General features: G+C 39.5%; 1 protein-coding gene across 3 annotated transcripts; it reads right to left on the bottom strand.

The window, feature by feature from the left end:
- Positions 1–573: 573 nt before the first annotated feature.
- Positions 574–12,895, bottom strand: LOC115047995 (SWI/SNF-related matrix-associated actin-dependent regulator of chromatin subfamily E member 1-like). Of its 3 annotated transcripts, none has more exons than XM_029509281.1 (11): positions 12,820–12,895; positions 12,239–12,297; positions 11,291–11,334; positions 9,780–9,878; positions 7,751–7,843; positions 7,035–7,166; positions 6,546–6,717; positions 4,777–4,949; positions 4,588–4,689; positions 3,541–3,802; positions 574–2,973 (listed from the first exon to the last, which is right to left on the bottom strand). In XM_029509281.1, exons 2-11 carry the CDS (start codon positions 12,243–12,245, stop codon positions 2,573–2,575), a joined length of 1,485 nt encoding a protein of 494 aa, XP_029365141.1. In that variant the 5' UTR covers positions 12,246–12,297; positions 12,820–12,895; the 3' UTR covers positions 574–2,572. The 3 variants fall into 3 exon arrangements, with proteins under 3 accessions (XP_029365141.1, XP_029365143.1, XP_029365142.1); XM_029509283.1 differs by having other exon boundaries at positions 7,763–7,843; XM_029509282.1 differs by having other exon boundaries at positions 12,824–12,863.
- Between the last annotated feature and the right edge of the window lie 202 nt (positions 12,896–13,097).

Raw genomic sequence — 13,097 nt, 5'->3', positions numbered from 1 at the left:
TGGAGGAGAGGTTTAATAATAGCGATTTTAGAAGGCTGTGGTACGTAACCAAGAGATGAACTCACACTCACATGATTTAATGTATAACACATGAAGTGAGATTGGGATCAGACACTTTAACAGTGTCTTTGTTGCTTTATTTTTGCGTGGTAAATGCAATTTTTAACATTTAACACATTTCTGTAACTTGTTTGTTTTTCCTGCTAGGATGTATTATATTGTCTTAAAAATAGCTGCACTATAATGAAAGCTTGTTTTTTTTCCCTGGTTTAGTTACAACAATATAAACATTTGTCATTTTGAATTAATCATATGCATAAATTATGACAAAATGAAATATGTTGGTTATATTGATATTTGTTCATATTTATTTTCGCAGTTGTAATTATTCCATTTTGTACCCTGGAGGTCATTTAGCACTGTGTTTACACCTACCTTATTACAACTTAAGGGTGTAAATTCAACCTAAAGCAAAGGTTTTTTGAAAAAAAAAAAAAAGAAAAGAAAAAAAAAAAAGCCCTCTGTTCCAGGTTTAAAAAAAACAAAAAACAAAAAAACAAACCAAAACCTCAATGTAGCCACTGACTGAGAAATCACTTTTATTTGGATAGATAAGTTTGGACAGTACAAAAAAAAGATGCAAAAAACAGAGGCATATTACTAAAAACAGTTCCAATTCAAGTAAGAAAATAGTCCTCTAAAATGCATAAGAGTCCGAGGTTACATTTGGATGAGGGTAGCCTGTGCATTTTTCCGCTGAAGTTGTTGAACACTTGTGGTGTTAACAGGAATATCCAGCCTTAAAAAGGACCGATGCAAGCTCTTTTAGATTAAACACCAGTTGGGTTCTTTCAACATAAATGTGATGAAAACAACCAACAAACAATCATGTCAATCATTTTATACCAAACAAAAGTTACTTTATCTTCCATAAATTTAGAGAAGCCGTGGACACCAGCCCGTCACTTAATTTTTCTCTTAGCACTTCATAGGTCTTGTCCAACATTTAAACAAGAGCCTCAGCTCTTTGACTAAAGCTTCATTGTTCAAATACTGACAGGTTGATGGTTAGTATTTAGTACAGCATGCAGAGGAAGGGTGCACCAATTATTCAAACGCATCACTTCCACGATCACAAGAAGTGTCATCTGTGGCGAAACTGATACATGTTCAAATTGGCATCTGATTGGAATAATACAAGTTGATTATATTTGTCTACAAGTTTTTACTAGTCTTCCAAAAAAAAAAAAAAAAAAAAAACCACAAAATGGAGCTAACAGTAGTTGTTTTGAACATCAAATGAAGTGATTAAGGAGAAAATTAAGGGCTGAAGGCAGAGGATGATGACTCCTCTCGTGCATTATTTACCTGCTATCACCAATATATATATATATTTAAACCCGTTCAGTTTGCAGCTGCAGTCTTATTTCATAGAAGTAGGAGGGCTGATTTAAAGGTTTATACATATGAACGTCTCAGCCACGTCTAACAATATGAAGCCTACACAGGCCTTTTACCTGCAAACATATCCTGGCAATGCTTCATCCTGTCAATTTTGTTTTTGTGTCAGACAAGTTTGTACCGTGGATGACAGTACACAGTTACACAACATATTTAAACAGCACTGACACACAGGATTACAGCCAGGATGGTATGTCTAGGAAAAACAAAAGAAGGCAGCTACTGACAATTTGAAGTGGTAAAGTGAAATAGTAAAGTGAATCTCTTTGGGATTTTGGCTGCTGGCTGAAGGAGTTGCAGGTAGGTGAAGCTAGTTTAAAGATGTGGCAGGTTATACAGCATTATCTGATAAGCCACTATGATGCCTCAATAGCACCACACAATGCCAGGCTCCCCTACATTTAACTGTGCAGTTAACTCGCGTGACCTAGGATTCCGGGAAGTGCATCTTCAACATTTTAAAGATGAAGAAAATAACTGGCAATTTAAAAAATTGAGTAAAAAAATTGTTGTTTGCAGCCCTGTGAAGAATCAGCTGTAAATGTGGACCCGGAAAACTGGAAGTGTATCTGAGGTAAGAGGTGGATTTTGGATGAAAAGCAAATAGCGAAGAGTTAAGGTGAGACGCCCATGTGTGACGTTATTGCTAAACATTTGCAGTGTAATTCTAGGCCCTGTTTTCAATCTGTATGTGATGCTTTAAGACAAAAAAAAAACAAAAAACAAACCAAAACAAAAAACTTTTCAATTATGATTACAAGAGTTCTTATAATGCGAGGAGAACAAACTAGGTCTGGTCAGCTTGTACTCTTTGGTGGCATTTCACTGATGTCATGTGGTTGTTATTTTAAAGGAAAGAAGAAAAACAAAAACCTGATGATCTAAGTCCAAATTTTTCTACTTGGTCCAGATGATGAAAATTCTACATACAGCAGCTCTTATGTGAAATAAATGTTAAGTTACTAACAGACCCTCAAGCATTCAGCACTGTTATGCTAAAAGCAACACACAACTCCCGCTTGTTCCACAACAGCTGTTCACCCAGGGGTGGGGAGCAGCAGCACAGGAAGGACATCTACAGCTACCACTTTGCATCTAAACACACCGACTATTACATATCATAATGTTGGCTGCTCTGGCTAGGGGGTAGTAGTGGTGGTAGGGGAGGGGCTGGTTCTTCTGAGGCAGGTGGAGGAGGCGGTGCTGTTGATACGTTAGGATTAGCTACATTGGAAGTAGCTTCTGGGGCCACTGGGGTGTCTGGGGCTGTTACTACCGGTGTGCTTTCTGAGGGTGGAGGGGGCATGCTGTTGCTGCTGTTGCTGTTGCTGTTGCTGCTGCTGCTGCTGCTGCTGCTGCTGTCATCACTTGGGGTGCTGCTGCTTGGAGTGCTACTCTCCCTGGGGGGCTCAGGGGGAGGAGATGCTTTATCAGAGGCAGAAGCAGGAGGATCAGATGGAGCAGGTGCAGCAGGATTTGGGTCTGAGGAGGCCTCTGCAGGTGATGCTTTATCTGGAGAGGGAATAAAGGATTGAGAGAGGTTTACTTCAAAATGATAATGAAACATTCTTAAGAATAAGCAGGTGGAGATGGTGACATGGTGAATTTTTGTCATTGTCATCCTATCCTGTTAAAAAGGTAAAGCTATGTTCTGGTCTCTAAATGCTCTGACTGATCCAGCACCATTGCTGGTTCCTACTGCTGTCTTTAAAAAGGTCACTCAAACCCAGAAGTTCAGTATTCAGAGGTTTGGAAAACTTGCTTGACTAGTGTGTGTTTGTGTTGATGTCAAGTATTAGCTGTCATGAAAGAACTGCTTCAAGAATGTTTATCCTAAATTCACACTTTTCCTCTGGAAATAAGAAGAGAAAACGTGGAATATTGATGTCATTATGCAGTCAGTGACACCAAAATAACATGTAATTACAGGAACTTTTATAAATGTAAACATTTAAATAATAAATAAATTAAATAATAATAATGGAAATAAACATAATTAAGAGCAAATATGTGCAGAGAGAAGTCAACGCTGAAATGACTAACTGAAATCTTTAGGATATTAAATCCTAAAGCATGTACCTGCTGTCACTGGCGGGGGCATGTCATCCTCCTTTGTCCCAAGAGTGGGATTAGCTGTGTTTTTAGCATTAGCATTACTCTGCTCTGCAGCTTTGTTCCCAGCAGCCTCTTGTTGCTGCTGCACTGCCTGCTGAGCAGCTTTCTCCGCCTGCTCAGCCGCCTCACGCTCCCTCTCCTCTGCTCTACGCCGGGCCGCCTCCTCGGCTGCAGCCATTTCTGCTGCAAGCTTCTCCATATCCACTTCCACCTTCTGGCTGCACAGCTGAAAACACCGGGAACACTGGATTTAGCATCATACAGATTCAGTTTTGTTTTTGTACAAAATGCACAATGAAGGATGAAAATTGCATTTACCACGCAAAAATAAAGCAACAAAGACACTGTTAAAGTGTCTGATCCCAATCTCACTTCATGTAGTTCAGGAGATTAGTGATTTACCGTAATTTCCAGATCATAAAATGCTACTATTTTCACACCCTTTGAACCCTGCAGTTTAAACAACTATGCGGCTAATTTATGGATTTTTACGGGTGACGAGTGGCTCAGTGAAATTGTTCAAATTAAATTAAATACACCCACACAAAATTCTTCAGATCAGTCATTTATTTTGCGCTTCATGCACACTCCCTTATCATGGAAAACACACAAAGCAATGCATATGATGCAGCTTTCAAGTTAAAGTCGACTGATCTGGCGAAAAGGCAAAATCCTTCTGTGTAACATAATTCCTGCCATATGCCATTTCCTTCCTTATTTCTGACACCTTATAAACCAGTGCAGCCTATGTATGTACAAAACTGTTTTTCTCTTTAAATTTAGAGGCTGCAGCTTATATTCAGGTGTGCTCTATGGTCCAGAAATTAGGGTAATTAAATGTCACATATGGGCAAGTCTAGCTCAAGCCATGGCAAAGCAATGAGGCTCTAAAAATGATGTGATATTTGGAAGTCTACGCACTTTAGTGGGGTTGAGACAGTTAAATTATTGATATTTCCTTTTCACTACACACACAGGTGTTTGTGAGAATGTGAATGAGCAGTACCATACCCGCTTCAGTTCAGTGTTGAAAGAGTCAGTGGTCTCAAGGAAGCGCCTCTTCTTGTCTTGGTGACGATCCTCAATCTGCAGAAGTTCAGCTTCCAGCTTCCTCTGAAAGTAATCAGATGTACGTGGTGACGCAGGAGGACAGAGGCCACAAAACATGGTGTCAACCAGGAATCCCTTTTGCTAGCCTACCTGGTGCACCATTAGAGATTGGACCTGCCTCTTGAGGACCTGCATGCGGGCCGTTGTGACCACAGAACGGACGTCAGGCACCACAATCTCACTAAGGATGTCACTGATGAGACGGTGATTCCTCTGAAAGCGAGCAGCTGCAGTGTGCTTCACAGAAAATCCGTCGTCATAGTCTGGCCAGAAGGAAAAAAAAATAAATAAATAAAGAGATAGGAATATTAACAGGATACTAACACATTATTAAAGATATAGATAAGATAAAGATATAAAAATGGATTAGAATTTTTTTGTGAAAACAGTGATATCTCAAAATTTTCACAATGAAACAGTTTGAATTTTATATATATGGTTCACACACTCCCTGTCTACACGTGTACCAAATTTTAGGTTGATAGTTAAAACTACTGAGGAACTATAGCATTTTTACCAAACAGTGCCCTTTGGCGATCTCCAGTGTGCCAAACCTATCCAAAATGGTCCATTTTGGCTAAAATTTGTCCAAAACCTATCCAAACACCGATTTGACCTATTTTTGCCTGTTTTATGTTATTTTGAAGCTTTATGACTCCAGACGTAAACACACAACTATCAGGGATGGCTGAAATTAACAAAGACCTTTGAAAAATGAATTTATGAAATTTACTGTACTGTCTTTTATTACAAATGTCATAATTACATTAAAACTTGGGGCAGTAAAAACACACTTTTACTCGAAATGTCCATTGTTTACGTGTTGACACGGAGCGGAGAGTAAACAAAGGGACCAGCTGGCTGCAGGAGGCCGTCGTCGCCATCCTTACTGTACAACATTTGCAGCAGCTCCGTTGGTGTAAACGCCATATTCTCCATGTTGGTGTAAAAAAGTGTCAAAATGCTCCACAACAGTAACAAAAACCACGGTAAAATCCGAGTAAACACCGAGTTACAGGGACATCCGGGCCGCCTGGGTGCGTCACTGCCTGTTTGTCCCGTGCAGCTCTGGTCCCGTTATGCAGCCCTTATTTGGGGGGACAAACGGCCTAATCAGGGATTGTTATACGTCTGCAGAAACCTCAGGGCCTCTGCTATTGGAGGAAAAATTGTTTTCATTGTGACTTTGATTGACAGGAGATGCTGCCTGCGCGTAGTAGATGCACAGTCTGACGGACTTTTAAATTAGCGTTCACCCAGAGGGGAAAAAAGACAGAATGTCCGATTAACGGGACACAATGGATAAAATTGAACCGCAGATTATTGTTGGGCACATCTTCGGCTTTAAAATGAGGCCAAGCTTGTGGTTTTATTCAGTGTTTTAGTCGGGGTTTGATCGAAGAATGTTCGTATTTCACGGAGATAGAAAACAACGTGTGACTTTTTCTGTTTTTGGTGAGCAGGCTTGTTGAAACCTTTATCGGGAAATAAACTCCATTTCTGCACTTTGGTGTTGTTTCTCTGACAGTATACAATTTTTTGGAGGTGAAAGAAACGGGGTAAAGATAGTACACACATGTTTGTTATTGACGTGATGCCGCTTGTTGTCTTGCCATCGTCTTCTCATACTGTCCGACACATTTTCAGTAACTATGATAAAACCGGAGCACCCAGAAACGTCAAAATTCTGTGCGTGTAGCTGCAAGTGTGTTAAAAATGTCTGCAGTGAAATTTTCACGAAACCCTCCCTACTGTCGCTGTATGAAGCGCGCCTTTCATATGTTTATTAGTTTGGGATGCCAGCATCCCAACCACTAGGGGGACTGCACAAAGAGGTTAACTGAGATTTTACAACTTGCCATCTGGATCCTCAGCAGGCTGAATGCTCATGTATGGCTCCCCTTTGTCCATACGACTCTGCCTCTGCCTGCTCTCCTCTTCCATCGCAGCTTCAGCCCGGTTCTTAGCGTTGATGTAGGCCAGGTAGGCTGGGGAGTTGTGATAGGCCTTCAAGGAGTCATTATATTCAATCTGAAGAGAAAGACAGAGGAGGAGATAAACAATAGATATATAAAGACAGTTCTCCAAAGGGACTTCCCTAAAATCCTCAGACACCTTTCAATGCTCGTTTTGTTTTTACTACAAGTGAACTTCTTATTGCCTCCATCTGAGTGGGTGTATGAAAGGTGGTTTCCATTGTAATAGACCTTGATAGTGTATTTTTCATACCAACACTATTTGAGCTTTCATAATGTTTTTTCTGACCACGGCTTCCTGAGGAATAAAATACAGCAGAACAGTGTGAAAATCCTCTTCAGTACAGACCTGTATCCCTTGGGTCCACTCACCTTCTCGGCCTCGTACTCATTCAGGTAGTCTTGTTTCTCCTCATCCGTCAGGTCCCTCCACATTCCTCCAATAATCTTCCCAATCTCCCAGAGCTTCAGATCTGGGTTGGATGCTTTCACCTGGTCCCATACCTTGCATACGCACACAAACACGTGGACAGCAGAAGAGTTTCGCACGCACCCGCGCGCACAAGCACAAACACAAACACACACACAAACACAAACACACGGTCACAAAAGGCCAAGTGCAATTTAACAGTAAATAATGTCTAAAGAAGGAACTAGAAGGAAGAAAAAGTGCACGGGATAGCTAGTCTACTGGACAGGCTGATCTACTGGTAAAAAGCATCATGGGGTGCAAAAAGCAGATGGAATCGAAAGAAATACTTTTGAAGGCAGAATTGCTGGTTTTATGTTAACAAGAACTTTCAGAGTAGAGTTTGTCAGAATCACAGCTGTTAAACTAGATGCAGTGAAGTCAAAGAGGGAAATAAAGGGGCAGGAGCAGCTCATGCTTGCACATGCTTGTTATTTATCTTTAGCACTGACAAACACTAATTGCAAGCCAACTGGATAAAGTGGAAAGTCTCCACTAGATGGTTGAGGTGGTGGTGAGGCGTCATGGCTTGGCTGTCTCCCACCCTCAAACCGCTGCACCTTTTCAGGGGGATGGGAGGACAAGCAGTAAAAGCAGACACCGTGGATGGGTGTCTTACCTTCCTGCTTACCTTCCGGCTGTACCGCATGTAAGGCATCAGTGGCTTGTCTGGAGGCTTGGGAGGCTTTGGGACAGTGATGCCTGAGGAGTTCTGTAAGAGGGGGAGAGAAAAAGAGGAGAGTGGGGTAAAACAGGGGAGAGAAGAATAAATGGGGATATAGGTGAATGACAATCAAAAAAGAAGAACAGAGGTTCAGAGAGGGGAGAGAAAGGAAATAAGTGTCAAACATCCAGATGATTGTTGTACACGCAAACACAAGACAATTCATAATGAAGTGGCCTTGAATGTTTTCTAAAAGCTAAATAAAAAGATAACTGGCACATGTCAAGGCATTTACTTGCATGAACAGATAGAAAGTCATTTCAGCAGCAAACGCTTGCATGGCTTAAAAATGACTTGGTGATAAAATAATGCACAATCACCAAGAACTGTAATCAATAACATAATAAACCCACACACACACAAAAATGCGTTGATGACGAGTATCATGACGAGTCAAATATCTGGACAAAATCAAGAAAACATGGCATGGTTCAGATATTTAAAACTTGGTAAAATTTAGCTCAATATTATTTACAAAGGCAGAAACATTTACTATGATTTCAACAGGTTGCATGGCTAACCCAGCAGTCTGCAGTGTAAGCACCAGTAGCCAAGCCCTCAAACAAGCCTCTGGTGGCTTCAATGGCAATGGCCATGTCTGTGCCTTCTCCTGTGTGAGCTAATATACAAATCAGGGACAGAGCAAGTGCAAAGTCATATTTAATAGCAAGACAAGATGTTAGTAAGAATGGTAGATGGCTTGAAGGGCAAGACGGGACTCAGTGGATCTATATATGGCTGTTGATACTATGTCAGGAAACACTGAATTTACACTGTCAAAACTGATCAATGTGTTTATTAAAAAAAAAAAAAAAAAAAAACACAAGCATTTGGCAAGATTTTTAGCCACATCACCTGCCCTTGGCTTTAAGTAATTTAGAGAAGCTCCCAACATGATTCAAAGCATTACAAAAGGAACGAGCGTGGCTTCAGTGGGACGCTTTAAGTTCAGATTCAAAGACTAGCTAGGCCTGAGAATCATAGAATATAACAACAGGCATTTAATCCCTGTCGGAGATTGTTTTAATTGCCCACTTGACCTTCACCCACTGGACAGATCAGAATCAGATGGCCAAAGGAGGGAGGGATTAATTTCAAGCAAATTAAAGCTGAGATCCACATCCTCCAACAGATTTTTTTTTTGCTGTGATCATTCCCCTTCTCCACACTGAAAACTTGCAGGGCTCTTCTGGATGCAACTTGGAACAAGTGATGGATGGCAACATTAGAATAGAATTCAGCTGAAACTAATGTGAGACTGAAGCTGCCTGAATAAATCAAACCAGATGGGTCTTTAAGGACACATTTCCCTTGTTAATGTTATCTTCTCCCACTAATCCTTGGCACAGGAGTACTACCGCCAGTAAACAAAACTCTGAAACGTGTCTTTGCCCTAAAGGCCTGTCAGTTTAGTTCAGAAATATTATTTTCATCATCACCATAATTATGAGCTGTACTCAACATTGAACACCAACTTCAATGTAAATTACATTACTGAGAGGTGCTTTGTTAGCAAAGCTGACCACTCACCTCAATGAATACAAGTAGTTAGCTAAACCTGGGCTGTTGGCATCATGCACTAAGCCTAACTGTTGTGCACTTCTCGGTACAATTTAGGAAATGATGAGCTGGTAGGGGCTTGAAAATTAGCCTTCAGATCCAAAAAAAAAAAAAAAAAAAAAAAACAGATGATGCAGGAAAAAGAAGTTTATATCCTCCTACACCTACTGTTGATTTCTGACTACTGATCTGTGCCTGTTACTGTCACCAGTATTATTAATAATCTTTGGCTTATCAGACACTAAAATATCTTACCTCCATCTTAAAATAATTAAAACAAATTAAAATAAACTTATTTACATTTTCTTACTTCCCCCCTCATGCTTATCCTAAACCCCATACCCTTCCTCCATCAAATCATTACCCTGCTGGAGCCTCCGGAGCTCCCTCCCAGCCGGAGGTTGTTGTAGGCCAGATGGCTGTAAGGGTTGTAGCCCACAAACCCAGGGGTGGAAGGCATTTGCTGATGGAAGACAAATGAGACAAAACACGAATGAGAAATGGCTCACAAACAAGAGGAGGAAGAGGGAGAAACATAAATAAGTGAAAGGGGAAGGGAAACATGAAAATATATGCTGGGTTTTTGTTTGTTTGTTTTTTTGTTCTTGGTTTGTTTGCAGGTAATCAGCAGGCAGCTGGCTGGCCTTCAGAATGGGAGCACTTATGGACCAGGACCATGTAACCTTGTATTTAACAATATGATCATAAAACTGCAGCTAAAATTTACATTATCTTTGTTGTATACTAGAGTTCGACGAATATTTCGGGCTGAGATTTGTCATTTTTTAATATATTGGCATCATCTGATATCCGTGTTTAGTATTCAAAGTCAGACATGGCTGCAGACAGCCCATTGTATTGGTGTGGTGGAAGGTGCTGCACGTGCAGAACACAGAAAGTAAGAATGCACTTTAGATGCTCTGTGTCAAGTGTCATATATTTTCATGAAACCATACACAAATGTTGCTGGCTCTTTGTGAGTTTTGCAGTCCTACTATTATTGATTTATTTTTTATATATTTTATATTTTTAAGTTAAATTGATTTTTATTTATGAAGTTGTATTTATTTTATTTAAATGTATATTTAACTTTACACTTATGCTCCAACCAACTTGAAAAATTCAGCTTGATAAATGCTCTAAAACTTATGTAAATGAAACTTGTATATTTAATACTCAGTTTATTGATTTGTTTGGTTAACTTTATGGTTCAAATCAGTGTTCAATAAATGATCATATGGAGTTCAGAAATGTGCATCCACTTGTTATTCGTGTGACATTTTAGGATGCAAATAAAGTGAAAACATTTCTACATATCAAAAAAAAAAAAAAAATTGGCAGCTCATTTTGTCAGCTGACCCTGACCTCTATACGTTGGCATTGGTTATACAAAAACTAATATTGTAATATTGTATACTGATGAATTTTAGGAAATGAAAAGCTACAAAACATACATTTTTGATTCCTTCACTGTACAAGTCAACCAACATAAAAAAAAAAAAAAGATTTGAGATCTTAAATCAGATTTCAAAGCAGCTTGTTCTTCATTACTGACAGTGTTTGTAACAAAGACATTAGGCAAACTTGCCACAGTGCAAGAGCTTTGATAACAGGTGGTATGGCAGGAAAAAGCAGGAGCGAGAGCAATGATGTGGAGGTCCAACAAAATTTGTGCCAACTTGTATGCGTTTCAGACAGAAGAGATTCAACTAAGGAAATATAAAACATGAATAAAGAGGGAGTCAGACTGTATGAAAGAAAGATAAAAAAATTAACCAAAAAAAGTCATGCACTCCCAGTGAAAAAACAGGCCCTTGGCTACAAAATAGTAAAAAAAAAAAAAAAAAAGACGAGAACTGAGAAGTGTATACTTACTGTTGTTGGGGCAGGGGGAGGGGGAGGGGCATAGGATGGTCGTTCTGTGGGGGGGAGAAAAATAAGAAGTTTTAGTCAAATATTATAAATACACACACACACACAGACCCTGCTGCCTGAATATTATTGACATAAGATTATCAACATTGAATCAAATATATTACCATTTGAATGTGCAAACTGATAAAACAGATGTCACATCTAATCTCTTGGTTGGGGCTTTGGTAGATGATTTGGATTCTCAATGAGCCAATTTGATCAGTCATTTTGTGATTTAAAAGTTTTATTTTGAAGATTTGGCTCATTCTCCAAGCAAGGTATATTTGGTTTAACATTACTGCACTATAGGTAACAAGTGTGTGTCCTCTTAGCTGTTACAACAGCAGAAAGTGTGAAAGTGAGCAGCTTTGAGTTTTTGTTTCATTTTTTTAACCAGTAGGAAAGAGGGACTGTAGTATTTTCTTTGTTTCTAGTCCAATTGCATTAAAAAACAACAGTTTGAATGTTGGGTATTTGTAGAGGTGAGAGTTGTACAAATGTGAATTTAGATGTTTAATGAAAATGTATACGCCTTTTTGAATTCATTTAAATTAGAAAATGTAATAAAGTCCCTCACTCCTTTCAGTCTATCTAAGCACATTCTGCACCCACAACAACAATCAAAACTTGCATTGTTTTTCTCTTTTGAGCATTAACATTACCACGGTTAGCTCTGTTGGCAACTGTTTTTCTGCATTATATCGCAGTTGAAAGTAAAGCTAACTTTCAAAAGATGTAACAAGGTACTTAAAAGGGGATACAAACAATGAATGAAAGCTAAGAGACGCAACGACTCTTAACTGGTGGTTATTTACTGATGCATCGAGCATACTCTCTTCAAAATCAACAGAAAACAATCACCATTCAAGTGCATTTTCGACACTACCAATAACACCTTTATTAGCTTACTTGACATCGTGTCTGCAGGCTGGAGTTAAGGGGAAGAAGGCATTCTCGTACTGGAAAACCTGAATGGGAATGCGGAAAAAGATATACATAAATCAACAGCATTCGTTCAACATCAACTACTCTGCGCTTACTTGTTAGAAAAGGCAGAAAGAAAAAAATCAGAAGACTGACTACCGGTGCTAGCGTTAATAACAACAACAACAACGGCTGTCGAGGCCTAGCATACCCGGCCTGGCCTATTAGCCAAACCAGACCACCGAAGACACCATTTGCCTTATAATAGCATATAAATCGACGTCTAAATCATTTTAAAGCATGAGCACACAAAGTACGTGTTTATTTAAAGCGACACCTCTGAAGTGGTCAGGATGTTTGAATACACCACGCTACTAAAGCTAAAGTGAGAGACAATACCAGCTCCCGCTAGCTACACATAGGATTGTTTTTACTATTGCAAGCTAAATCACCAAATATGAAGTGAACACAATTTGAACGGTATTGCATCAGAGTAAAATAAAGGGCATTAAATCTTCTATCAAATTTTCAAATAAATATGCAAGAAACAATGAAAATATACTTACTTACGCACTCGTCCTTTGTTCCCACTATGGGCCCCCGAGTCCGCCTTTCTCAGACAGTCCGGAAGTGTGATCTTTGTTCCGGCGGAAGGAACACTTCAGAATAAAAGTCAGATGTTGGTAAACGTCTGCAAGGTGCTTGAACAGATGTTCATTTTCTACCAATAGGCAGACTGAAGTACACATCACAGGTCTAACTAAATAAACATTGAGCACATCTTTTTTAGACCAAGATTAAGCTGACTAGATAACTTGGTTTTAGGGAACAAATACAGATATGA

The sequence above is a fragment of the Echeneis naucrates genome, chromosome 8 (assembly GCF_900963305.1).
Source record: "Echeneis naucrates chromosome 8, fEcheNa1.1, whole genome shotgun sequence".
Taxonomy (NCBI): Eukaryota; Metazoa; Chordata; class Actinopteri; order Carangiformes; family Echeneidae; genus Echeneis; species Echeneis naucrates.
The sequence above is the reverse complement of the archived record's forward strand: the minus strand, read 5'-3'. Positions and strand labels throughout refer to the sequence as shown.

Coding starts and splice junctions, on each gene's coding strand:
- LOC115047995 (XM_029509281.1), bottom strand. Junction 9,879..11,290: donor CTCCCCCTGCCCCAACAACA/GTAAGTATACAC, acceptor GTCTTCCATCAG/CAAATGCCTTCCACCCCTGG. Junction 4,690..4,776: donor AATCTCTAATGGTGCACCAG/GTAGGCTAGCAA, acceptor GATTACTTTCAG/AGGAAGCTGGAAGCTGAACT.